Below are 27,605 nucleotides of genomic sequence, written 5' to 3'. Positions count from 1 at the left end.
TTTTGCCTCTTCTGTTAAGCAGCAACAGAGCCCTGTCACTATGGCCAACCACCCTTCTTTGTCTTCTTTCTTTTTCCTCCTGCCAAGTGCCCTATTTTCAGAAAGCCCAGATCACTGCCTCTAGCTTGGTGGGTAACCTGCTGGGGGCCCCAAGTGAGGTGGGGAGGGGTTCCCCAGCTATTTCCCAGTGACCTCTATCACATCATCATCCTTATCTTCCTCATCATTAGAGCTGAACCCCACCTCGGCAACCTCGTGAGAATCAAACGGAGGCACCTGGGACCGTAGTAGGCCACTAGTTGGGTAGCTTGCATGTGGGGACATGTAGCCTGGATAGATAGACACGCCCCGCGAAAGGTTGCTGGGCAAGACAGGGGAAGGAAAAGGTGCAAACATCCTCGGCTCAGACAGGAGTGGCTGTGAGAATGGGAGTGAATAGCTGGGTAGTATCCCTGGCACAGAGGGGTTGAGCAGGAAGGAGGGGTTGCTGGCAGTGACTGAGGTAGCCGTGGAAGAGGAACTGACAGGGCCTGCTGGCACCAGAGGGTCAGTAGTCACTGGAAACACCAGGCGGGCATCTGCCAGCAAATTGGACAGCTGGTAGTAGGAGGGGGTACTGCCCATAAACAGGGAGTTCTCCCCAGCCTGGGAGGTGAAGGGGGGGGTGAGGTTATGGTTTAAGGAGACGGGTGGCATGGCAAACCCGCCAGAGACTGGATACCCGTGTTCATATGACTGCACGGGGGTTGGCAGATGGCCCTTCCTGGACCGCCGGCGAGCTGACTCCTGGGCAGCAGGCGGTGTGGCCAACTTTCGCTTGTGGCCCCTTAAGTCCAGCACTGAGTGCCTGTCGCCATAGGGCTGGCCAGTCACCAAGAGGGAACTGTTGAGGCAATGACCCCCAAGTCGAGGCTCAGTCCCGAGAGCTGTCCCAGGAACAGCACTGCTGTCTACGAGCTGGGCCGGGGGGCCAGGCAGGGCGGCATTGGTGCTTGGGGAATTCTGATGGGATTCCCGGGCAGCAGCCACATCTGCATACTGCTGGAGCTCACTGATGATCTCTGGGCTGTCAGGAGAGACGGGCCTGGCCAGCCCCTCAGGGTCAGGGGCTTTGGGTGATGAGGCACTGTGTCTGCCGTTGCTTGTGGACTCATGAGAAGGCCCCTGGGAACCTGGTGACAAAATGTAGATAACTAAGAACCAGAATGACCAAGGAGAGAAGAAGAATAGAGTTTGGCAAAATTCCATTTTAAAAAAATCTTGTACCAAGGTCCCTAAAATTCTAACAGTTTGATGACCAAACAATATCGCCCAACTTTTCCCAAGTCACAGAGAAAGAAACCCTTTAATCACAGAAACAAGTCTATCCGTGACAAGGCATGTAGTTTTTCTGCCCCCCAGTTCCCAAACTGTAAAACTCTACCAAGGTGAATCCTATGAGATAACAGATATGAAATGCTAAGAGATCATTCTTAAAACTACTCAGACTTTTTCTGCAGGCAAGAGATAGTCAATGATCAGGGTGGGAAAAGCAGAAAACGAAAAAAGTTAAAAAGCAGTCCATCCTGCTTTAAAAACAAAACAAAATCCATAGCTATGAAAGACAACTGGGACAACTGGTAAATCTAAATATGTCCTGGATACTAGGTAATATTATGGAATTGTCATTAACTTTTTTTAGTGTGGTAATGGTGTTGTGGCTAGGAGGAGAATGTCCTTAATCTTAAGAGATTCATGTTGAAGTATTAGAGATAAAATGATATGATATCTTCAACTTATAAATGACTCTAGGAGAGATGAAAGAAGGTTTATGAAAATTAAGTATCATTGGATCTAGGTGCAGGATATATGGGTGCTCACAGTGCCGTTCTTCCAATGTGTCTATATGTACAAAACTTCTGGGAACAAGAGCAGTTTTGTATCTCAGTGGTGGAAGGATAAATAAGAACCATTCCCACTGAGGGGAACTTGGCCAAAGTTCCTAACATTGTTAATGTGCCACACACATACCCTTTGACCTGGCAATACTTTTAGGAATGTATCCTGTAGATACACCTACATGTCTGCGAAACAGCAGTGTCAGCAGTGGTGGAGTACAATTATCTAAATTTACATCAACAGAGAACTAGGTAATATACTGTGTCATACTCCATCCTGTGTAAACCTTCAGTGAGGCACATCTAGAAGAAATGATAAGGAATGAGCTATTACTGGCAAGTGAAAAAAGGAGCAAACAGCCTATTATAGCATGTCAGCATTTTTTTAAAAAATAAAATTTATGTACATATACTTTTATATACACTCACACTCACAAACCCTGTACCATGTATATAGAAGATCTCTGAAAAAAACAAACAAGAGAGGAACAATGGATGGCTGGGGGCATGATCGGAGAAAACTTACTTTTCACTTTACCTATTTTGTACCTTTTGAATTGGGAACCATGTACATATTATCTATTCAAAAAATAAGTTATTAAGAGTTTGAATTCTTGTACTGGCCAGCGGCCAAAAAAAAAAAAAAAAAACCAGAATTGCAAAAATTAAGTTAATTACAAACCAATGTTGTGTAGGTCAATGTGTAGGTAAAAGCTACCATACCTGAGGCAGCCATCCGACCATCTTCAGGGGCCTTTGGTTTGCCAGTCGCCCGGACAGCAAAGATCCGCCCATCACTGGTGCGGATGTATGTCCCTAAGAAGAGTCATGAGAAAGACTGTTAGAAGCAGACATGCAATACAGCCAGCTCTGGGAAACTCCAGGCTTAGGTACCATGGGCTGGGAAACAGTTATAACATTAGTTTCACACTCTCTCTCAAGACCCCTGAAATGAAGAGTAGGGTTAATGAAGAGACTGAGTTATGGTCTCATAATTATTCATTTATTCCACAAACACTGATTACATGCCTACCATGCATCAGCTGCTGTACTAGACACTGGAGTACACAAGACATTAAACGGCCCTGTCTCATGAAGCTTAACCTCTAGACAGGGAAACAGATAATCACACCAGAAAATATGGGGAAGGGTTAAATGCAATGGAGAAAATAAAGTGTTGTTAAAGAGAATAAGTTGGTGCCCTATGTTCCCAGGTAGTCTGGCCCAGGTCTGCCTCTTGATCTAGGAGGAAGGAGCCTTACTACCTAATATCCTCTCTCCCTTGGTAGAAATAATTCAAGACCTGCATTCTATTCCCACAAGGCACTAATCTACCTTCTCTTTGGTCCTGGGTATGTCATTTGATCAATATCTTGGAATGCCAGGGCTGCCTCTAGGCCAGGAGTTGGCAGACTTTTTCTTAAAGGGCCAGATAGTAAACATTTTTGGCTTTATAAGTTATGAGGTTTCTGTTGCAAGTACTCAACTCTGCTTCTGTAACACAAAAACAGCTAGGCATGGCTGTGCTCCAATAAATCTTTATTTATGGACACTGAAATGTCAATTTCATATAATTTTAACATGTCACAAAATATTTTTTCTTTTTGAGTCTGGCCATACAGGGATTGAACCTTGGACCTTGGCATTCACAAAATATTATTCTTTTAATTTTTTTCAACCAACTGAAAATGTAAAACTCATTCTTAGCTTGCAGGTACAGTAACAGGCGGCAGGCTGAATTTGGCCCATGGGTTGTAGTTTGTTGATCCCTGTTTTAATCTAGGAAGAACCCAGTGAAGGGGCTGGATACAGTCTTCTCTGTGTGCCCATGTATTTCATGGTACCTCTTTCCTGAGCCTAAAGGTACTCTAATCCAACAGAGGCTAGGGCAAAATCTCCTTACTGAACAAAACGCCTCAAGGAGTCTTCTGCAACAGTGGGGCTTAGTAAAAGGCTAATATGAAAAACAGGCTTAGATTGTGTCTTGACACTATTTAGCCCAGATTCTTCATTCCAATGATCTCATCTCCCTTTGTAAGAAGGCCAGAGGCAAATGTGTACTTTTTAAATTACCACACTCAAAAATTCTATCACGCAAACCATATGTACTAATTCATTCACACAATACATTTCCTAACTGGGTACATCCAGCCTGCTCAAAGCAAGTAGGTAAAGATGACATAATAACATATATGTCGGCTTATAATCCATTCCACAGCTCTTTCCCTCCAATTTTGGTCTTCCTGTGTCTACCTGTCCCCACCCCTAGATTTTCCATAAAAGTGATGGCAAAATACACGAATGCAGGGACCTAATTCACTTCTTTTAAGCCACTGACTAATATCCTTTGGGCTCAACCCAATTCTGCTATGCTCCTAGAAATGCCATTTTCTCATGCTTCCTCCAAATGTGACATTCTTATGGATGATTCCTATGTCCCATCTAGCTCAAACCATATGACTTATTCTGCTTCCCAGCAAAGTGTTCTCACACAAAGGCCAGGGATGGGCTCCTTAGTCTGGCTCTCACCTTTTGTCCCACGGATGATGTGGATGCTCTCACCAGCATTAATTCTTGCCTGTACATCTGTGGAGCTGTTGAGTCCAGGGATAACAATATCTAGTGAAAATAAAGATCTCAAATTTAGATTACACAGGGCCTGACTGAAGGAGGGGAAGAATACAAAGTCCCACATTACCCCATTGCTTTCCTCATTGCTTTCCCTAAAGCTTCTTGGTGGAGCAGAGGTCCAGAACCAAGGAAGGTAAAGCAAGCAAGACCTTTCATGATAGTCTAAACAAAGAATACTACGAAAAGCAAGAGGCTTTTTAGAAATCTGATCATCTTTCCAATCAATTTCTCTTGATTTAATTAGAAATTTATAAAGCTTTTGATTTAAAATTCATAGAGCTTTTGAAAAAGTTTTAGTTCAAATGGTTATTCCTATGTATTTCTTTCCTCCTCCTTATGCTATTTGCACATCTCTGCTCCACATCACTTTAGGGTTCAAAAGTGACCTCATCCTCTTCCTTGCTAGCATTACTCCACACCTAAGAAGTATATTTTTAAGAATCAGCAGAGAGGTAGGATGGCAAGGGGCTCTCTTTCCTTTTTACTCATTTCAAATTTTTTTTTAATAAGGAATATGTATTATTTTCATTCTCAGAAAAATCAATTAAAGTATTTTCATTAATATTTATATATCATGAATATTTCTAAATTACAAGATAAAAAATAGGATCATGAAATGCTTTCCTTCCCAATCACCCTGCATTACAGAAACAACTCCAGGGGTGGATGGGTGGCCCACCTCCCATCACTGCTCGCTGGCCCACCATGCTCAATCTATGTCAAACTCACAAAGAAAGAAACAAGTGGTAATTCACGTCTTCTAATTACATAGGGAGGTTGATGGTATCCTTTATACATAGCTGATCCTATAGTCAGGCAGGGCTCAGCACATTCACTCCTCTGTGAGAACTTCTGAGACCAATGCTGTGTTCCAGTGACTTTTCCATAATCTCTGCAGTGCTCAGAGTCTATCCCACCCATCACACTCAAGAAAATCTAGTTCAGTGTTATTAAGATATTTCACTAGAATGCAAATTTCCCAAGATTGGGAACTGCTGTCTTCTCTATTTTTACCTATAGTGCCAAGTGTAGTAAAGCCCAGAATACAAAAGGTGTTTAATAAATACTTCCTGAATGAACAAAGTAATTTGAAAAGAAGCAGCATCCCTGGAACAGAATCCAGGAGTTCCCAACCTGTTGTGGTGACCACCTTCTGCACGAGGACTCCTGCACGCTGCAAGTAGTTGATGGGGAAGTTCATGGATGGATTTGTGCTGGAGGCAGAGCTTACACTGCCTCCCAGTGGGACATGCCGGGGCATCATGGGGATGGGGGTGGATTGTACAGGACGAACACTGGCCACAGGCTTTTCATCACCCTTCAGTGTTGGCTGCCTGTGAGAGAAAGACAAGCACACTAAGAGAGTTTGGCAGAACAGCTCTTATTTGCCTTCTTCCAAAAGCTGCAGAGCCTCTCTAGACTGCTCTATTCTATACCTCAGTAGCTGCTGAGAGAAAGATCAGAAGAACCTGCAGGGTCTGGTCAATTCAAAAGGAGACCAGAGGCAGGAAACAGACAGAGTAGCAGAAAAAGAGGCAGAGGGATAAAGCCTCTGAGAATCTGAGAAAAATCAGATGTTGGTGGAATCATACCTTTCTAGAGTTGTGAGGCAACATCTGCTCCTCTAGAATTTGAACTATATACATTAGCAGTTAGTCCTTGAAGGGACGTTAGGAAGATGTGAAGATGCAACAAGGGAGGAGGAAATGTTCTTCAGACCATAGTGTATGCTAAGTTGAAAAGCAATGGGTAGAATTTTCCCTGCTCACCCAAGGAAAGAGAACCATATGATGCCCCAAGCTTAGGTAATCTTGAAGGATTGTCTGTCCCAACTATCTTTACTCTCTCTCTGAAATCTCAAGTCTCAATAAATAATGCAGACATCTTTCTCCTCTGCATTACTTCTTGTCGGGTTCCTCCTGGCTTCTGCTTGGGCCAGTCTCCGAAGTGCCCCTTTAGTCATGACCACCACAAAAGCAGCAGCAGCCAAAGCACTATGCACAAAAGCCAGGCTTCTAAATGGCACAGTACCGTGGTCAGCCTGAGCACTGGCTGTGCATCTCTTACTACCAACACGCATAGATGTTACCTCATGGTCAATGACACATTCTTCACTATTCACCTTCTTTTCAACTGGATGCTGGTCATTTGAGAGAGCTACTCTTGATTTTAAATTTTTGAAGAGTCCCTATCTATAAAGCTTTCTGAGGTCTGCATCTTTGGTCTTTGGGTCTGGGAAAGAGACCACCTTGTACTGTTAAGTTCTTCCTCATCTGAATGAAGACTGGCACAAAAAAGAACATTTTTATACCACTCTGTTGTTGGAGCTGGTCTGCATGACTCCTTGATCACACTGCTCTCAGATTGCTATAGGCCCCTTTGGGCAGCCCCCTGGTCCCTGTGGACCCCCTAATTCCCAGATAGGCTAATAACAGGTCTGGGGCCCATTTCCTCAATGTCTTACCATGGTGGCTTGGCAGAAGTTAGAGGCCCTGGACAGATGTCAATGGTACTCCTCCCAGAACCAAAGGTCAGAAGGATGACAGGAACCCAGCCCAAGCCTCATACTCTGCAGAAGTTGAGGCTATGAATTTGGGCAGGAAGACCTCCTCACATGTACCCTGACAGGATAAGGAATCAGCAGGATCACGGTATGGCTCATCAAATGCTGTGAGAAGCTGGGACCTCCACAGGACAAGAGCTGGGCAAGAAAACAGAGCTGATATCTCCTCACAGCCCAGCCTAGACCATTTGTCACATCTTCTCCCCGCATGGCTTTTCTCCCCCTGAGCTCAGGCTAGTCTACTCCACCGTTATACAGAAAAGCCCAGAAGAGAGAAAAAATAGGGGTAGAGGACAAGAGAGGAGAACATTCCCAGGCAATAGTTATCTTGGAAAATTCAGAAATAAAAAGCCTGAAGGTTTTGAAAGAGAGTGACTTTCTAATTGAAAGCATCTTCAATTTGCAACATAAAAAGTGGCAAATTTACCCACAAAAAATCAGCGTCTTATGTAAAATCTTACATGGTTTCATTTCCTTCCAAGCATCATTTTACAAATTTTTTTTTACAAATATTAATTTAAAAAAATTTTTAAGTCTATTTCACTCAAATAAATTATCTTTAATTCAAGATAATCAAACAATTAAAAAGTGCAAACCACTCTATCAGGCAGCTGATCTGGTTATTCAGTGGGAGGGTAAGGGTTATGAGGTCTTTGTCTTGAAATGAAAAAAAAAATTAAACTGTTCTGTAATATATTACAGAGACTCTCTCTCCACTTAGTAGTTGGCTTCCATCCTGTTCATATTCTGAACAGTTCTAGAAGCTGCACTCAAGAAAGATATCTCTTGCTCAGTATCATGGCACAGCCACAGAATGAAACCCCATTAGGAGCAGCAGAAATTTCCTGACTGTAATCCAAGACTCAGAGACGTAACTTTCGTCCTTGAACTTCACTCCTAAGTGAGGTCTAGGACCAAGGTGCTAGAGTAGGGTGCAATTGTGTAAAAGGGCTGGGCCTCTGTGTTTTGGGAAGATGTACCTCCCCCTAACCCCCAAAGTGTCCAGAAGGACTCTCCCTGAGTTTCAAGGCCAGCAGCTCACTTTTCCAGCCAGGGTAGTCAAAACTAGAGCCACTTAAAACACCAGGGCTGCTGAACTGCTTTGGCAACTCATCCTAGAGCAGAACTTGTCAGTTCACAGCAGCCAAAGAACAAGTTATAGGCTCTCCCCTTGTTTAGAAAAGGAACCAGTTGAAAGGCATTGGGCCTAGTCCAGCAGCAGACCCTCCCCTTTCAGTGACTCACCAGTTTCTCTGACTGAAGGCAGGAATGCTGGTCAGACTCTGATCACTGGCAGGGTAATACTGAGCATACGATGGCCGGGTGTAAGGGACCGACGTGCGTTTGTCTTCCTCATAGCTTTTCTTTGCTGCTTTTTTCTCAGCCTTGGTCAACTTGTGATCCTTTCTGTTGAGGAGCAATGACTCATGCTCAAAAGGCTCCTGGGGACATAGGAAGATGTTGACTTAATTACCAGTCTTTGTGCCAAAATGACTGATGCACAATGAGACTTACTTTGAAACCAAGAAAGGGCTGGCTGTCTCAGCACTAGTAAAGAGCCTCCTCCTGGACACAATGGCAGGTTTACTATCATTCTGTCATAAGTATAATTCACAACTCTAACCTAGTACCACCTTTAGACACCTAAGCCTGCCTTTCATGTCAAAAGGATGGGGGAGTTCAGAGATTTAACAAACTACATTTTCAGAGCTTTCCTCCTCTCTTTCTGCTAGGAAAACTCACACTGGACAAATTATTCCACATGGCTGAGCTCAGAGCTCAGCACTCCTAGAACCAGACTAGGGGTAGGGTTAGGCAGTTTGGGGCAGGGACGGGAACTACAAGGGACAAGGGAAAGAGCCATTTGAGTCTAAGTCATCTGCATGAAACCCCACCTCAGATGAAGAAAATAAGCTTTACAGACAAGCCTCCCTTGACAAAGACTGCCACACCGGGGAGTGCATGCATGTCAGGTTCTTACCTTGGTGATGAGGTGAGCATACTTCAGACAGGCAAGTTGCAGGACTGACTCCTTGATCCCCTTTATGTTCAAGGATGCTTGAGGAGCTGGCTCCTTCTCGACAAAGTGCAGTAGGTTTTCCACCTCCTTCCGAGTGAAGTTCAGCATTGGATTTAGATCATCCACCACCCGATCTAGAAGGGAGAGGACATGGGGAAAGAAAAGCACATGGCAAGACTGTAAAAATACAACTACAAAGGTCAACAGAGAGAAGGGAGTTTGTGAGTGGCATAACTGTCACTAATAACAAAAAGTCATTCCATATCTGAAAGTCAAAAACCAGGTCTGAGGCCCTAGTGAAATGGAAACATATATGAGAAACCTGTATAACTAGCTGGGCTCTTATCATTAAATCCACCTTCAACAAGTTGAGGTCAATCCCCTTTTAAGCATTATTTGAATCAGAATGAGATGAGAGGAACTGCTGGCTTTCTATGATTAAAGCCTGCCTGTATTCCCACAACCTGCTCCTTCCCTCCCACCCTTGATACTATAAGGATGGTAGCTTGTATAGATGTGCCTCTACTGAGCCCGGAAAATGGCCCACCTGACATGCCCTGCTTGGAAATCTGACGGTCATAGATCTTCTTTTCGAGGGTGTAATCAGCTACAAGGCGATAGATGTGACAGGGTTTTTTCTGACCATAACGGTAAACCCGACATACTGCCTGGGCATCATGGCAAGGATTCCAGGAAGCATCAAACACCACCACTCGGTTGGCACCAATCAAATTCACACCCAAGCATCCGGCCCTTTAAAACACAAGCCAATAATCAGAGCCTTTAGTCTTTTTATTTTTTTGGCAGCTAGCCAGTACAGGAATTGAACCCTGGGCCTTAGTGTTATCAGCACAATGTTCTAACCAACTGAGCTAATTGGCCAGCCCAAGAGCCCTTAGTCTTAAAGATGGTTTTCAAATCAGTTTTGCCCTCTGTGACCCCTATGCCAATATCACTCTCTTTGTCCTAAGCACAAATACTCCAAGATTCATTGATCTGTTGATAAACAGTATGTTGCTAAAGCACTGAAACATGTGCCCTGAAATCCAAAATGGAAGTGCCTACCATCTCAGAAAGAAAATCCACTCTTCGTCCCTCTGTAACAAGTAAGGCCCCCACATCCTGGTCCCAGAGTGGTGTCCCCTTGTGAGGGGAACTTCTGCACACAGATGTTTCCAGTGTTTTTAGTCTCAGCTTAGGAGAATGATGGGCTCATAGCCTGCCAAGGGTGTTCTGGATGGCAGAATGCAGCATGGCTTTCGAGCTGCTCGGCATGAGACAAATAATGCCATTAGCCTTTTACAGTTATACTGTACTTTCTACTTTTTAAAGCCCTTTCACATTCATCACATCATCTAAGACTCAGAACACTCAAGAGAAAAGCTAATTATAGCCATTGTTTATAAAGGTCTTGAAGAACTTCATGACACAATCATGACTGCCCTTTCTAATACAACTTCCTTTTAGGGCCCCCTCCCTAATCTGAAAAACAAGTTACCTGAGCAGATTTTTAATGAAGGAACTTAGATGAGCCTTTGGGGTACCTGCCCATATGGCCAATTGCCTGAATACACTCCTTTGACCTCCCCTCTCAAGCTCCACTCACCTTGTGGAAAGAAGAAACAGCCAGGTGGTGAGGTTGCTGGGATCATTGAACTGATTAATGAGCCTCTCCCTCTCAAAGGCAGGGGTGCTACCATCTAGCCCTAGGAAGGAAGGAAAACCACAAGAAGTGGATAGATAAGGAAGGGGTACACAGCAAAAATCACTGGGCAAATGAGTTTTAAAAAAAAATTAAAACAAATAGAAATGCTACAGTGCTCAGATCCCACCCTCTGGACATACGTATCATGGGTCTACAACGAGGCCCAAGCATCTATAATTTGAAAATACTCCCAGGTGATTCTCACATGCAACAAGGATTATAAACTACATTTCTCCTCTTTAGTATCTTAGGTCAATTCTAAGAGCAAGGTTCCTAGACTTTAGAGTGCATAAGAACCACCCAAGGAGCTTGGAAAACACTGGCTCAAGGTGACCTCTCCGCCTCATCCCTGTGAGTCCTGGTGCATGCAGAAGGACTAAGGGCTTTGTGTTTTGATAAACATCATGTTCCTCCACCAGGAATCTGCATTTTTAACAAGCTCTTGAGGCTAAAAATCTTGCTATATGGAAACATAAAAGAATTAGATCTGGAGCAGTGGGATGAGATACATGAATGAAAGGTGGGGAGCTCAATAACAGAGAGAAAAAAAATAAACTTCAGTTAAGAAGAAGCATAAATAAGAGGGGGGCAACATTCGTCACCTCAGGTAAAATAAAGGGCAAAGCTAAGGGTATGAAATACCATGTGAAGAACTGAATTAACTATAGTTGTAGGAAGCAATAGTTTGATTGCCTGGTATTGGGGTTCTCAATCAGGACCCCAACCTACCTTTCCAACCTGAGTTCCCACAATTTCCAAGCACAGCTCACCACTGACTCATTGGGCAAGCCTATAGTAAACAGGCTCTGGGCTAGACCTTGTGCTGGCGAGGGTATCCTTATCACCTCCTGAACCTCCGTTTCTCTAAATCCTTTAGGCCAGTGATTCTCAACAAGGGTGATTTCTCCACCCTCCCACTCCCCAGGGGACATTTGGCAATATCTGGAGACATTTTGGGTTGTCAAAACTGGGGGGTGCTACTGCCCCATAGTAAGAGAGACCAGGAATGCTACTAAATAAACATCCTACAATACAGAGGACAGCCCCCTATGACAAAGAATTACTGGGCTCAAATGTCAACAGTGCTGAGGTCAGTATTTCTCAACTTTTTTTCATTACCATCCCCATAAGGGGCCTTTTTAGACATTTTTTCCCCAATCACACAATGTCCTCCATGAAATTTTAGTACCCCAGATATACTCTATATCTGTTTATATACTGTGTGTCTATGACTTACATATAAAAAAGTTAAGATTTTCTTCACACACACCCCCCCCACAAAAAATCTTTTATCCCCTTAGGGGTACTATCTCTCCCATAGAGAATGCATACTCTAGGCTTGTGTTCACACTGCTCCTTCTGTCTGGAATGATCTTCAGGCCATGCCAGCTCTGTATATTCAAATTCTCTCCACCTTTTGGAGAAGCTTTCTGTAAACCATCCTCACCACAGTGATTATGTCCTCCTTAGAAACTCAGTTAGGGCACTCAATTGGTGATATTCTGTATTTGTCCTTGAGCTGTCACATCTCCAATGAAGACAAGGCTATGCCTTCTACTTCTCTACATTCCCCCATTCCTCCCAAGCCCCCCAGCCCCTAGTACATTGCCCCATACATAATGGCTGGCTCTTAGTATCTCCATGCTCCTTGGCTAATCACAGATATTCCTATGCATTTGATGGAGAGTGGAGTAGGAAAAGAGAGAGAGAAAAGAAAAGGAAACCCTTAAGGAGACCTTGCCAAGGCATCAGGGACAAAGCAGCAATGAACTCACGGAAGTAGCTGACATTTCGAACCCACTTCTGTGCTCCTGGCCCCTCAGCACCAGGCAGACAGGGCACTTCTCGTTTCCCCAAGAACTCCTCGATGAGAGCCAAGGTGGAAAGGCTCTGGCTGAAAGAGAAAACTTTTGGTTTAGATGGCTCCCAGACCCAAGGGAACCTTATTCCCAATAGGCTCACACTCATGTGCAATCTTCTAACAGTGGGAGCTCCCACAACCTACTCCCCAGAAGAGGTAACCCTATTAAGAACAACCGAGGGTATTCTCCCTAACACACAATGAGAGCAGAGCAATCTACATACTTATTACTCCCAATCTACTGAAAAAATTCTCTACTCTCTCCATTCCTTACTTCCTCAAATGAAACATTCTGGGGTTTAGCTCAATGTATAGTAACAAATAGCATTTAGTATTAAAAACCAATGCCACATGAGTATACATTAAATCTGATTATGGGCCATGGGCAATCTTATGGGTCTTACTAGGGAGACAGAATCACTAGGCTGTTTCCAAGATATTCAGTGACCCAGTCTCTTCAGAAGTAATCCATAAAATCAGGGAAAAACCAGGCTTTCTCCAAGTTAGGATCACTGCTGTCCTCTCGAAGTGTATCACATGTGGAAGCTCTCACTCAGAGGTTCCCAAGTAAGGCTCCTGCCACTTGGCTCTCCTTGGGGCATAATCTGGTCAGAACAAAGAAGGAGAAGCAATCTACTCTGTGTCTGTTTTCCTGGGGACTCAGGCCTTGAAGAGACTCAAAGCCCTATCCAGACTGAGAATGTGACTCTGGAACAAATCACATCACTTATTTGGCCTTATGAAGAAAGCATAAAAAAGTAAATAAAATGTTAAGGGATAGAAGCAGATTAGACCAGGGGTCAGCAAACATTTTCTATGAAGGGCCAGATATCAAATATTTGAGGCTTTGTAGACCATATAGAGTCTCTGCTGCATATTCTTTGTATATTTTTTTTTTTAAACAACCCTTTAAAAGCATAAAACCTACTCTTACCTCCCAGGCTGAACAAAAACAGGCCACAGGCAAGAGGCCATATTTGGGCTGGACCACAGTTTGAAGGATTAGACTGTGATCTCCAGTGTTAGCCTACGGTTCTAAATTGTTCTCTGCAGAGAAACTGCAAGGGGTTAAGAAACCCCAAGAGAGATGAAATAATAATAAGTACTTGGTTGCAGAGACATGAAGAGAGAAAAGGAAGCTGGTGCGACCCTAGCTGATTTCGCTCTGCAGGGGCTATGTCAATCTTTACTATAGACACACAGCTTCAACTGGGAATTTCTCTTCCTACCTGAACACGAGGATCTTGTCCCCAAGCTTCACACTTTCTTCAATCAGGTGGAAAAGCAGTACCATCTTGGGAGAGTTCTCTAAGACTCCAGTCTGATAATTAGTCAGAAGGTCCTTGGCCTACAAGAGACAAACAAGGCAGCTTGGAGTGGATCCAAGGCCAAATCACTAGATGTAAAATTCTCTCTCTCCAAGGTAGCAGCTCACTGGCCACCTTTATAGTTCCCTGCAGAGACTTTGTCAGTGCCATACATTCTGAACCCCTACCCTCTCCCCAGGTAGGCTGGTACCATCCCTTCTTGGCAGCAGTTTATGGCTACTGAAGGATCTGTTTGACTCACCCATTCGTACGTGACGATGTTGTTGCCTCGCTCCTGGAAAGGGTTGAAGCCAACCCCCTGTAGGAACTTGCTATTGGTTGCCTCTCCCATTGAGGAGGCCAAGGTGCTATCTTCCCCCTTGACTTTTGTTCCCTGTGGTGGGCAGCGGGCACTGGTCCCTGCTGAGCCAAGCTCTTCCACGTCTAGGTCCTGCTCATTGGCCAGGTTCTCCTTCTGAAGGGCTTCATATAGCACGTCAGGATGATTCCATATCTGAGGTTCAAAGAAAGGGAGAGGGGGCATAGGACAGAGAACATTCCAAGGATGCCACAGGGAGTCTGGAAACATGCACTTGCTCAAACACATACCTCCTAAAGCACACACTGTCACACCAAAAATGAAAAGTACCCCCAATCCCTTCACAGTCAAGGAGGCTGCACATTTGCTTTCACTACTGGCTCTGACCACCATGACACATGAATGGGAGAGTTCATACCAGGGGGCCATGCCAGTGTGTTTGATACATAATCAAAAAGTCTATGTCACAAGTCTTGCATTCTTATTCAAATACAAATAAGAATGTTCTGGTTTCACTGTGTGGCTACAATCAGCTACAATATGAAGCAAGACTAATCTCTCTCCCCACAGACAAAATGTATCTGACTTATAGGTGACCAATCATATGTCACTTCAGGGACAATTCCTAGCAAAAGTTGAGAATTCCTGCAAGACAGGAAGAAAGAAAGAAGGAAGAAAGGATGCACTGGCACCAAGGCATAGTCACAGACCACGTTTGCTTTAACTTCCTGGACCTGGTCTAGTACTGTGGCCACAAAAGAAATATTTTAAAACCCCACTTGCCCCAGACACACACTTCTGGCTTGTTTTTTAAAGCAGTAGTCAATCAGGAATCATACCTCATGGTCTGCTGAGAGTGCAGCCAGAGAAACTAAGTCAAAGAAACAAGTCCCTCAATAACAATATGAGAGAGATCACAATCTGATTAAATATAGAATTGAATGGAAGGTATTCTTAATGACTTGTCCAAGTTACCTGATTCTTGGATCCTGATTACACTAGCAGTCAAAAACTCTGCTCCACAACATTCCTTCACCACCCACTTTTTCCAAGTGAAGGAAAAAAAAAAAACCCAAACAGAAAAAGGAAGTGATTTCTCAAGTTTGGTATAATACATTTTACATCTGAGTTGCACAATTGCAGGAGGCACCATTTACATTATACTCTATGAGTGGCACTCCCAGGAGTTGTGTGGTACACAATCAGCACTACTTAGAGCCCCCAATCCTCCAGTGCAGTGAACTAAGGTGGCCCCCTCTCACTTTATTCTTCCTTTATCAAGGACTCCAAGCAGGAGTAACTCCCTTGGGATCATGTGCATCCTTAGTCCTCATCTCAGTCTTCACTGAGGCCCCAACTCACCTTGCAGCACACACAGAAAGCCTTGAGGGGGTTCAGCCCCAGCCAACCACTGCTACCACAGTCTCGGAAGCGGTCCATGAACTGAGTATACAAATCTCGCTGGATCTTGGAGAGCCGCACCAGGATCACATTTTCTTCCTTGGCAGGGAGATGAATCTTCAGCACAGTGTGGCCTCTCCTGTACAGGCAGAGATCAGAAGTGGCAAGAAAGTGTGGGCAGAAGGGGTCAGTGCAGGATAAAACAGAATCTTGTGCTTCTGCCACACCTCCCTCTTGAGAATCTCAACATGTACTACAGCCTTACAATAATGCAGAGTGGTTCAACGACTATCAAGAAACTCATAAGGTCAAAGAGGCAGAATGACCTGTCCCAGGTCACGACTGACTAGGTGACAGAAACCAGGGGAACTCCAGCCTTATCCCAATTCAGGGCTGCCTCTCTGATCTTTCTACACACATGCCATCTTAACAAGTAATAATTAGGGGACTGTGTTAGACTAGCCTAAGCTACATCTACTGGGATGCTGTAACTAGTAAGGCCATACCCCTAGAACCACCACTTCTATTCTTTCTCTCAAGTCAGAAGAATGCTAGGTCTCTCTCTCGCTTCTCTCAGCAAGTAAGTCAGGTGTCTCTAGAAACTTTGAAGATAACTTCTGAGAGAAGCACTTCTAGGCCAAACTTCTAGAGGACAGAAACAGTGGATATACATCATCTGGTAACTATTCACACAAAGGAAAGTTTTACTACTGCCCCACTAGGAAGGGGCCCTCCTACTGTAATATCTCCCCCTTCATAATAGCTTTGGCATGCCTGTTGCACTGGGGCCCTCTGAGGATTCAGAAAACAGGGGCCTGAGGATGGCTCACCTCTGCACAAAGCCCTCCAGGAGGCTGTGCAGTACATGACTCCGGTACCGCATGAGACGGACATCCTGAGGTGTGCTGTCAATACACTGCCCATTAAGAATAGGGCGTTCAAACATGTTGCTAAACTCCTGCCGGGTGCCAAGGAAGTCTGGGCGCACAAAGTCCACCATGCACCAGTACTCAATGAGGTTGTTCTGCAGGGGATACCCAGTCAGTACCACCCGGCGGCGAGAGCGAATGTTCTTCAGAGCCTGTGAGGTGCTGGCCTGGCAGTTTTTGATGCGGTGTCCCTCGTCACAGATCACCACATCAGGACCAGGGCGACATAAGGCCTTCTCAAACTCTAGGGAGGGAAGAGGATCCGGAGTCAGAGGGTGAGAGGGCCTGTTCTTAGTCAATAATATGAGAAGTAGGGGTGCACCCTGGAGGAAACAGAAGAAATGAAGGAAGCAGGAAAGCAAGAGTCAGCCCCCATTGATGAAAGGGAGCCAGCCATACAAGCTCCTGTGCATTTGGTATGACACTAACCTGGCTGTTGACTCTTGCAATAAATATCCCCTTTCCCCCATTCCTTTCCTGATTTTATTTTTTTCTTTAGGCTAAGAGTAAAACTGACTTACATTCTTAAGGCTTACACAAACTGGCAGCAGAGAAAGGGACCTTACAGAGTGCTGCCTAGAGTTAAAAAAGCATATGGATGAAACCAATGGGAATAATCCAGACACTTCAGCGGGCTCTCACCATTGTCAGCACCACGCTCACCCAGTGAGCAAACCGGCCATCCCTGTATGGGATCCGAACCCGTGGCCTTGGTGTTATCAGCACCGCACTCTCCCGAGTGAGCCACGGGCTGGTCCAGGCTCTCACCATTGCCAGCATCTTGGTTCCATCTGAGAGCTGGCTGGAAGGAGCTAGCTAAAGGACAAGGTCTTCCTTCCCACAGTTATTCACCATCATTGCTAAATGGCAAATTCATTTGAGCACTACCACAGAGGCATACCTAGAACAAACATAATCTCATAGTTGAAGAGACCTATAAAATGAAATGGCCTCTGAACCCTTAAAAACTTTCTTCCACAAATGAACAAAGGCCCCTTAGAAGAGGGAGTAGAACTAGAACTATGAGAGGAATGATTTTCACTAAAAGCAACTGGGGTAAATCCTTTTCCACAAATTCACAAACAACATTATTACTACCCTGTCTTTCTATTAGCGGTTTAAACACTTTATAAATATTTTCTTGATGCATTCTTAAAACATCTCTAGGAAGTGGTAAAGAGAGTGGTTACTCTCCCAACTGTTCTGTGAAAGAAACAGGGACAGACAGACAGTAGAGTGTCCTCCGAGCCAGTGTGTGGCCACTGCTTGCAAAGGAAGCAGCACCTTCTGAGAGCCAGTGGAAGTCAGTCATCCCACTCATCTTGGGAACCAGAATTTCTGGTTCATGGCAACAACTCGCATATATAATGCACTTCACATCTGACCAGGTACTATTAGCAGACACTATTTCTTTTTTCCTGAAACACCCCCAAGAGTATTCCCAGGATAGGCTGCCTACCTCTCCGAAACTCCTGTTGTCGATCTTCCTCATCCAGATCAATGATGATTGGGTGAGAGCGCTTCTTGGTTTTCTTCGGTCTACTTGTGGCAAAGGATTTCTTCAGAGTGAGGAGTCTGTACATTTCATACCCCATCAGTAGCACCCCACCCTCTGACACCCAATCAGCCATCACTTTTGCGCGAGATGCCATCGTCCTACAAGAGTAAATGGAAAAAACTGTGAGATGTGAATTATATCTCAATAAATCATTGTTGTTTTCTTTTTTTTAGAAGGTGAACGGAGAAAGTATTATTGCTTCTGCTGCTCTCCAGAAAGAATTCCGCACAATCAAAGCTGTGTTGACATAAATTCAGAACACTTATTGTCAAAGACTTCATATGGCAGCAACCACAGGGTTGCTGCCCAAGGACTTTCCCAGCATCCCAGAGCTTCTAATTACACTGAGGATGAACTGGATCATTGATGATGGTGAAACAGCAAGAAACATAGTAATTCAATGGCACAAGGCAAGAGAAAATGACAGCCTCCTTGGATGTACATTCATGACTACAATGCAACATTGACGGAGTATTTCAAGTTATTCTCATGATAAATACAAGGTCATAGAAGGAAAGGCAACATTCTGTATTTCACCTGCCCACGCCAGTGAAAAAAAGAGCCAAAGACAAGCAGTAAACGGGCAAGAGCAGCAGAGACGAGATGACTCTCAGTATAGTCACTCCACTCCCAAACACCTGAGCCCTCACTGTATTTCATTAATTGCATGTGAACTGACTGACAGTCCTGAAATCTAAGAAAACAGAGCAGGTGATCAGCCACATGTGAGATCACTTACAGTCTCCTCATTTTGATGTGTATGACCAAACATTGAAAAAGGCAGCCTCTGTAGAAAATAAAGTCTCCCTTCTCAATTATCCATGCCGATGAGGGGAAATGATAGCACAGATAGCTGGCTTGGACCAAAAACTAGCTTTAGGTTTTTGGAAATCAGGTTGACTTTATGGAATGGAAATATAAAACATTTTATTTAAATCTAAAACAAAAACAAAGTTTGCACCTTTCAAAACTTTGGAAGTTGTACCATTAAAGGTCAACTGTATATCAGTGCTTAAAAGAAGACACTGATGATTAGGTTTCTAAGAAAACAGAAATGTAAGAAGTAAAAAGTTAGAAGATGAAAAGTTCCATTCCATCATTTGAATTCTATTACTATACACATGGGAAAATGTGACCATGCCCGCAGATTTTTCAAGATATAAAAGTATCTTAAAGCAGAACACAAGAAACTTCCTAGGCTATATAACTCTGACTTTACTGAAAAGCGAGGTAGAGAAAAAAATGAGTAGCAAGAACAGAGAGAGGGACGCATCAAGAAACCAAAAGGAATCTGAGAGGATGGGCTGTATACTCAAATAGACTGCCTTGACATCCAGATCCTGGGCAGAAGTCTAAAAGGAAAGGGGCAGAGAGGAGAGGGCAGGCCACCTACTTGTGCTCATCATTCAAGATGTGAACTTTAAAGAACCGGGGCTGGACTTCTTCAGGCTTGTTGTCAGCTGGAAGGGCTTCAGGAGCCGGGAGCCACATGTTGAACTCTGCCAGCCAGTTTTGAAGAGTATTAACCTATCAGAAAGCCAATTCCAAAAAGAGAGTTTTAAGGGACAAGCTGAGAGCTGAGCTCATCAAGCTTTTTAGCGCCCAGCAAAGGCATTAATCTAGAGCTCTTCAGAAGGGTGACTAAGCAAAGCCTTCCCAAAAACTCTTACCGGCACAATGGCAAGGACTGTTTTGGCTGGTGTATGGCGGAAGAGGACATCAATGAAGGAGATCACTTGCAAAGTTTTCCCCAGACCCATGCTGTGGGCCAGTATACAGCCAAAGCCACTACTGGTCTTAAACCTCTCCAGGGACTCCACTAGGTTATCATATAGAAACCGGATCCCACCAATCTGACAAGGGACAAACACAAACAAATGTCAGAGGGGCTGGCAAAAGACCAGGGCTCTAGTTTTACTCACTTTGGAATTAGTCAGAATTAAGTAAATGAGCAGCAATTATAATAGACAGGCATTATAACAGACAGCTAGTGTGAATGGCCATAGATGTTTCCCTGTACCCTGACTGGTCTATTGGCTAGTGACAGTCTTCTTGCAGAAAACACAGAAAAGCACTCACCTGGTATAATGTCCTATATGATGCAAGAATCTGCAGTACCAAATTCCTGACTGAGTCTTTCATTAAGCCTGGCTGCCCTAGGCCTTGGAGAGTTCACCAAGGAGCTCTCACTCTTGTAAGAGTTCCTAAACTAAGTCAACTTCTGTCTTCATGGAATTTTCAATCACTGGTCCTAGCTCCAGGCTCTGGAGCAACACAAACTACTCTGCTTCCTCCTATCAGAAAGTGTCTCTGAATTTTGACTCTCACATTTTTTCCAAATCCACACCTTCCTAATCAAAGCACTGCTCTCCAGAGAGCATATCAATCAGTCTTGCTGATCCCACAGGAGGTTCAAGATTATTAAGCCAAAGACTCCAGCACCTTCTACATGATAGGGCAAACCTGAGGTTTGTCTCTTCCCTTTCCTTGTCCTTTCCTATTCATCAGGAATCCTGAAGCATCAACTGCTAGGAGGAAGGATCAGACCTTTCCAATAGGTGCTCTTTGTATCAAACAAGTATTTCATAGGCTGTGATGCTAATAACCACCAGCAGGCAATATTCACAGCAAGGAAATAGAAAAGAAATAAGAGGAGAGTCAAGATTTGCTATACCTGATGAGGTTTCACAGCCTGTGCCAACTGTGGGGCCAGGAAGACATTCTCCTCCTCTGGAGGGTGGTTCAGGTTGACGAGGACCCGCCCAAGAGCATCACGCTGATTTAAGACATCATTCACATGGGTGCCACCCTTCTCCTCTTCTTCATCCTCCTCGCTGACAGACTCACTGCTATCCACAATATGCAGAGTGTCCTCCTCTCCAGAACTCAGTTCAATTACCTCTGAGACAGCATAAAAACAAAACAAAAACAAAAACCCAGGGAACAGAGCTAATTTACTGCCCACTGTCATAGCAAAAGAGCACAGAAACAAAGTTAGAACTTGTCATCACTTACAAAAATTTAGATTTTTATTATTTCTCTCTTCCAGCTTTTAAGGGGAAAACTTACATTTACCAAGGAGACTCAGGAAAATTTGTCCAAACCAGGCCTCAAACTGAATAAGAAAAGACTGAACTCTTTTCAAAGATATAGCTAATCTCTCAGGATGAACACTGGGCCAGGAGGAAGGGGAGGCACCTCTCGCTTGATCTTACCATCTCGGCTGCTTTTTTCATCCTCACTGCCACTGCTACTGTCCAAACAAATGACTTCCTGGGCCAAGACCCGAGAAGGCAGTTGGGGACCATCACTTGCTCTTAAGACAATTTCCTCTAGGAAAAGAAAGATGGAAGAGAAAGTCAACATACATTTAGCTCAAACATATTTCCCAAAATGATTCACTACCTCTCCTTTGCTGCTCTCCTGGGGAGTTTCCACTGAGGAGAGAAGTAGAGGGTGTCTCAAAAATCTCAGCCCTCTTTCCAAATTCCTTTTCTCTACTGGTTCTCACCTCCTGCTATACACCTGACCACTAGAAAAGGTCCTAATCCCTTGGCATGTTAAGATCCAAAGTTACGAGAAAAATATTTAAATAAAGTCAATTTGAGGAGTACATTTTTATCCATCTTAACTTTTTTTTTATTGGGGAAGGGGGGTGGCCAGTAGGAGGAACTGAACTCTTGACCTTGGTGTTATAAGGCCATACTCTAACCAGCTGAGCCAACTGGTCAGACCATCTTAACTTTTTAAACGAGATTCTTCTGATTGTGCGCTCTCAGGAAGCTGAATGACTTTTAAAAACGATTCCCGAGAAGCCACAATCTTATTCCAGATCTGTCTTTGAGCACTGTGCACTCCAAGGGCCTGTTCTCCCCAGAGCACAGGGCCTTTCCTGCCACCTCCACTGCTCACCAGGGAGGAGCTCCAGGGGAACAGTGGGTATGGGGGCTGCATAATCTTTCCTCTTCTGCTCCAGGCGCTTCCTTCTTTCCAACTCTTCCTGCTGTGCTGCTTTGGTAACTGGTTCCAACTGATCCTCTCGGAGTAGCTTTCTAAACATTAAAACAAGAGAAAGCACTTGGGTTTACTTAAGATTTGGGCAATGCAATGGCAAGCTAAAGAGGGAAATCACCACTGGTGAGCTCAGAGAACTGAGGGAGGAGAATCCACATGAGCCCTACCACATCCATGCAATAGCCAGGGTTTAAAAAAAAAAGAGAAAGAGACTTTAAGCTCAAGTGGTTCTTGGTTAACATACTTTCCATGTCATTTAACTTCCTGACAGATGCCCCTGCTGACTCGTCCCTGCACAGAACAGATCAAGAGTAAAATAGAGTATATATGATTGACAAAGTTGAAAAGTAGTATTAAAATTTGAGTTGTTATGTGCGAAAGTAGGATTATAGGGATTTTACATCCTTATTCCCAAACTCAGAGTAATACTTTCAAGCTATCATTATGTCTGGAAAAAAAAAAGTTGGGGCAGGAAGAAAAAAAGATATCATTCATCTCCTTTCAATGGCACAAGTTGTTATTTGGTAAGAAGGAAGGACTACTGGGAATTTGGATAGTTAAGGAAGTTCACATTTGCTCCTTTTTTAGCTCAAGGAAGAAGCCCTGCTTTGGGCCAGACCAAAATGGGTGCTCCACCATCTGAAGTTGAGTTCTAAGAGGACAAGAACTCAACTTTTTTAAATCTCCTCTTGTTTTGAGAAATAAAGAAAAACAAAGGAAGAAACAGAAAGTCCAACTCAGAACACTCTACCATGCTTGGGCTGCCATCCAGGGCCTCCAGATAGTGGGACACTCCCCAGTGGTGGTCAAGGTCCTTCCTCATCATCGCTGCATCCTGTGACAGCCCAGGCGTAGTGCTCCGGAGCTGCACCTTCACTATTAATTGGGGCACACACCTGGCACTTTTTTCTTTTGGAGAGGGAACTCCCCAGCCCAAACCAGTCATTCTACTAATGACAGCCTTAAGATGAAGGTAATACCTCTACTCCCTCCCCTCTCCTGCACCCAGAGCACAGCTCACCGTATGTTTCTCCTCATGTGGGAGGGCTTCTGAGCTCTCTTCTTTTTGGGGTCCTTGGAGGCTAGGCTCTTGCCTTGGTGGTGCCTGAGCTGCTCGGAAGGCTCAGACTGAGATGAGGTAGTTGAAGTGCACCGTGGTGGCTGCTGTCCATCTTCCCCCAGTTGGGCATGCTCAGTGCCACACATGCCTTCCAGGGATGTGTCTGAAAAAACAAGGGGAAAGTGATGGCTTTACTGGGTGGGGGCAGAGTGGGTTTTGATGCCAGATACCTGGGTTCAAATCTCAACTCAGCAACTTATTAGCTGGTAACTAAAGCAAATTACTTATATCTCTCTGAACTTTCACGGATATATCTATAAAATGAGGATATAGTGATGCTCACACTTCAGAGCTATTGTGAGGACTAAATAGTGTGTATACCTAGAACCAAGCCTGGCCCAGAGTAGGCCCAGAACAAATTTTCATCACTCTTACTGTAGTCTAGCACGATGATCAGAAGCTTCATAGCCTCAGAATACTCAGAAAGGGACAGAGTCTGAGCAGCTGGGTTCCAAACACACCTCACACTCTCATGTGTGACTCTAAGCAAGTCCCTTTACCTCTCATCTGCCAATAGGGAGAATACTCCTCCTTACAGTGTCTTAAAGCACTCACTCATTCAACTTGCCAACCATTTAATGAGGGCTTACAATATGGCAAGCATTGTCCTAGAAGCTTCAAGGGATATGTGTAAGATTCCTTCCCTTCAAGGAGTTTGTATTTTATTTAGGAAGACAGGTCATGTATAAACACAAACACAACATGGCAAGATATGCTAAATACCACAAAAGAGACAAGTCAACAGACCTAAAGAACTTAAAGGTTTAAGAGATTTTTCCACCACAGGTAATTAGCTAAACCAAAAATAATTGTATTAGTGTTACAGGAATATGAAGGACACTACTTCATATGATGATAACAGAGGAATTATATGGGAGGTAAAATGCAAGTGAGGCCTTAAAAGATAAGCAAAATGTCTAAAGTGATACTTAAGGAACAGGGGGAAAAAGGGAAGAGATTCCTGGTACAGAGAATGTCATTTGTGGCATCAAACACCAGCAAAGGAGTGGGGTTGGGGTAAGAGGGTCCATGTGCACAGCCCTCTCCTTAGCCTGCTGAGCAGATTCTGTTCACTGGGTGAGCAGACCTTGAGAGTCACACAGACCATAAGCCTGTTCTCAAATCTACCAGAGCGTCTCAGATACAGGCACTGCACAACCAAAAGGTCTTTCCTGAAGGTAAGAGGAATTCAAAACTAAAACACATGTGCCAGAACTGAGGTGTTCTAGGTAATACCACTTGACTCTCAGGCAAAAATGACACGTCTTGTCTTCTTTATTGTTGGCTTTTCGTTTACTTGCTTTTAACTCAACTACAGACTTTGGATTTCACCAGTTTTCCACTAATATCCTTGTTCTGTTATAGGATCCCATCCAGGAAACCATGTTGTGTTTAGCTGTCATATCTCCTTAGTCTCCCCTAAATTGTAGTAGTTTCCAAATCTATTCTTGTCTCTAGAGACCGTGACACTTTTTTGAAGTGTCAAAAAACATCTGACACTGGTCCCCCATTTGGGTTTGTCTGATGTTTTCTCATGATTAGATATGGGTTATGGTTTGGGGGGGAAGAATATCACAGAGGCAAAGAGTCCTTCTCATCATACATTATCAGGGGTACATGATATCAGCATGACTTCTACACCTTGATCACTTGGTTAAAGCGGTATCTGCCAAATTTCTCCTCTATAAAATTATTTTTCCCCTTCTTTATTTTATTCATTAGAAGCAAATCATTAAGCTCAGCACACATTCAGGGAGAAGAGAATCAAGCTCCATTTCCTAGAAGGAATATTAAAGAATTTCTAGACATATGTTAAAACCACCAAAAAATATATAAATACCTGGGGGGAGAAACTTTGAGGCTACGTAAATATCCTTTCTTAAAATTTCACCCACTAATTTTAACATTCATCTTACCTGGAGCAACTATTACTATGGTTTCTAGTAGTTTTCTATTTCCCTCCTTCCTTCTACATTTATTATATGGAATTTTTCTGTAAGGAAGATTTGTCTCATTTATTTATTAATTCAACAACTTTTTTATATCAGTATGGACTCAAGTGTCCATGGGGTAAAAAATCAACCAACCCCAGAGGCTTTGGTAAAGAGAGGTGGAATTGCTGTAAGTCTTGATGAGTAAATCATTAAGCTGATGTCCCTAAGCTGAAAGAAAGACATGCCATGAATCATCATCCTATGTACTCAGCCACCACTAAAAAATAATAAATGGACTGTCTAACCAGTCAGTGGCCCAGTCAGAGAATCACAGGTGCCCCAGACATTCTGTTACTGCTCACCTTCTATAGCTCAGTATAGCTTCCTCTTTGCCCTGTTACCATTCCAGGTTCCTTATGGTCCCTTCATATTGATGCCAGACTCTAGAACAGAATAGAGTTGGAAACTAATGTTTCCTAGAAATAACAGAGCTTAGGGGTTCAGTACGGACACCAGAGCCAGACTGCTGAGGTGTGAACTCCAGCTCTGCCCCTTTTTGTTCATCAATTATAAAAAGGAAATAACTGTAGTGACTTCAAAGGTTTGTGGTTATCGGGCAGGCCCGGTGGCGCACTGGAGAGTGCGCCGCTTGGGAGCGCGATGGCGCTCCTGCCGAGGGTCGGATCCCATGTGGAGACCGGTTCCCGCTCACTGGCTGAGCGTGACTTCAAAGGTTTGTGGTTATCGGGCAGGCCCGGTGGCGCACTGGAGAGTGCGCCGCTTGGGAGCGCGATGGCGCTCCCGCCGAGGGTTCGGATCCCATGTGGAGACCAGTTCCCGCTCACTGGCTGAGCGCGGTGCGGGCGCAACACCGAGGGTTGCGATCCCGTTGCCGGTCCCCGGTATGGGCGTGACACCGAGGGTTGCGATCCCGTTACCGGTCAGTAAAAAAGACAAAAAGGAAAAAAAAAAAAGGTTTGTGGTTATGATTATACGAGATAGCCTAAATACAGAACTAAAACAATGCCTGCCACAAAGTAAAAATTATATAAAACAGCTGCTGCTTTTACTATTACTGCTACTATTCTAGGTACAAAGTATGGGTTGTTTTTTACATCATCTCCTTTCTCCCTTACAATAATTCTACAAGGTGAGTTTTGCTCCCCTCATTCTAAATATGAGATACTAAAACCCTGAAAAGTTAAAAAGACTTGCCCATAGGTGTATAGGAAATAGGCAGAAAAACAGGAGCAGGTGGTTAAGAGTATGAGCTTTGCAGTCAGGCAGTCCTATCTTTGAAGCCTGGCTCTGCCACTTATTAGCTCTATGTTCCAACTTCTCTGAGCCACAGTCCCTACATCTGTAAAAGTAGGATGTCAATAGCTCTCTCATGGAAGATATTCTTCAAATCCTGGTCTGCCTAACTCCATGGAACTCCATATTTCCAACCACAATGAATAGAAGCACACAAAGCTCTGGGGCCTTGGTCAGCCATGCTGGATGGCAATATTAATTTGTGTGGAGAACTCAAACCGCAATTATATATCCTAATCAAAGATCAGAAATAAGGGAAAGGGGAAAGCAGAAATGACATGTGCAAACTGCATTTTGTCACAAAATGAGTGTTTCTTACATATATGCATACATACCCCTCACATGAGGTTGTACACCATACTTTCATTTTAATTCTCTCCCTGTGAGACTGGAGCAAACTAGCCACTGTTGCTTCTCCTGCTCCCTGCTTTCAGTTTAGCCTAACAAACATTTGAGCCTCCACAACATACCAGGTCCTGTGCCAAAGCACAGTGGAATGGGCGTTATGAGGGGAAATAGGTATGCAGTGTGGTGAGTGCCTAAGACCAACAACACTTGGGGAAAAAACACCTAATCCAGCCTTACCTAAGGGTTGGCATAGGGGTGCATCCTTGGGAAAAGTGAGACCTGGGTTTAGTCTAACAGAATAGGTAGGCACCAGTTAGTAAAGGAGGAAAGAAAGAACATCCTAGGCAGATATAGGAGCATAAGCAAAAGGGATAGAGCCTTAAGCAAGATAGAATGGTTGGGAAAACACATGTAGCTCAATTTTGGCTAAAATAAAGTAAGCAAAACAGCAGGAGGAGGGGATTTCCAACTCCACAACCACTTCCCTATCTCTTCCCAGGAGCGCCTTATCCAAGGCAGACTTCTTGGACCCAAGATGCTTCTTTGGATGCTGGTAGAGATGTCAACCTCTGTCCTGGGGAAGACTACTCCCAAGGCCTCTTCTTCCTAGCATTCTACTTTCCACTGTCCTGGTGTTTGAGTGGGGAGGAGAAGCTGATGTGGTAATGTAAAGCGGGGGGGGGGGGGGGGGGGGGGGGGGGGGG

The 27,605-nt window shown here is 44.1% G+C and overlaps 1 protein-coding gene across 1 annotated transcript in view; it reads right to left on the bottom strand.

Annotated features, from left to right (window-relative positions):
• The window catches only part of RAD54L2 (RAD54-like 2 (S. cerevisiae)), a 99,094-nt gene continuing 71,489 nt past the window's right edge, over positions 1–27,605 (bottom strand). The window contains exons 3-22 of the mRNA XM_008568125.1: positions 23,207–23,408; positions 22,084–22,223; positions 21,387–21,503; positions 20,846–21,072; positions 19,842–20,024; positions 19,565–19,698; positions 18,073–18,269; positions 16,515–16,857; positions 15,646–15,823; positions 14,227–14,478; positions 13,887–14,005; positions 12,572–12,690; positions 10,698–10,797; positions 9,639–9,844; positions 9,053–9,225; positions 8,317–8,513; positions 5,643–5,842; positions 4,407–4,496; positions 2,601–2,693; positions 1–1,172 (exon numbers count right to left, since the gene is read on the bottom strand). Of these exons, the coding sequence (XP_008566347.1) occupies positions 178–1,172; positions 2,601–2,693; positions 4,407–4,496; positions 5,643–5,842; positions 8,317–8,513; positions 9,053–9,225; positions 9,639–9,844; positions 10,698–10,797; positions 12,572–12,690; positions 13,887–14,005; positions 14,227–14,478; positions 15,646–15,823; positions 16,515–16,857; positions 18,073–18,269; positions 19,565–19,698; positions 19,842–20,024; positions 20,846–21,072; positions 21,387–21,503; positions 22,084–22,223; positions 23,207–23,408 (4,265 nt within the window). The 3' untranslated portion in view covers positions 1–177. The remainder of the gene's footprint in view (positions 1,173–2,600; positions 2,694–4,406; positions 4,497–5,642; positions 5,843–8,316; positions 8,514–9,052; positions 9,226–9,638; positions 9,845–10,697; positions 10,798–12,571; positions 12,691–13,886; positions 14,006–14,226; positions 14,479–15,645; positions 15,824–16,514; positions 16,858–18,072; positions 18,270–19,564; positions 19,699–19,841; positions 20,025–20,845; positions 21,073–21,386; positions 21,504–22,083; positions 22,224–23,206; positions 23,409–27,605) is intronic.

The sequence above is a fragment of the Galeopterus variegatus genome, unplaced genomic scaffold (assembly GCF_000696425.1).
Source record: "Galeopterus variegatus unplaced genomic scaffold, G_variegatus-3.0.2 Scaffold376, whole genome shotgun sequence".
Classification (NCBI taxonomy): Eukaryota; Metazoa; Chordata; class Mammalia; order Dermoptera; family Cynocephalidae; genus Galeopterus; species Galeopterus variegatus.
This window is presented reverse-complemented; position numbering and strand designations above follow the sequence as displayed.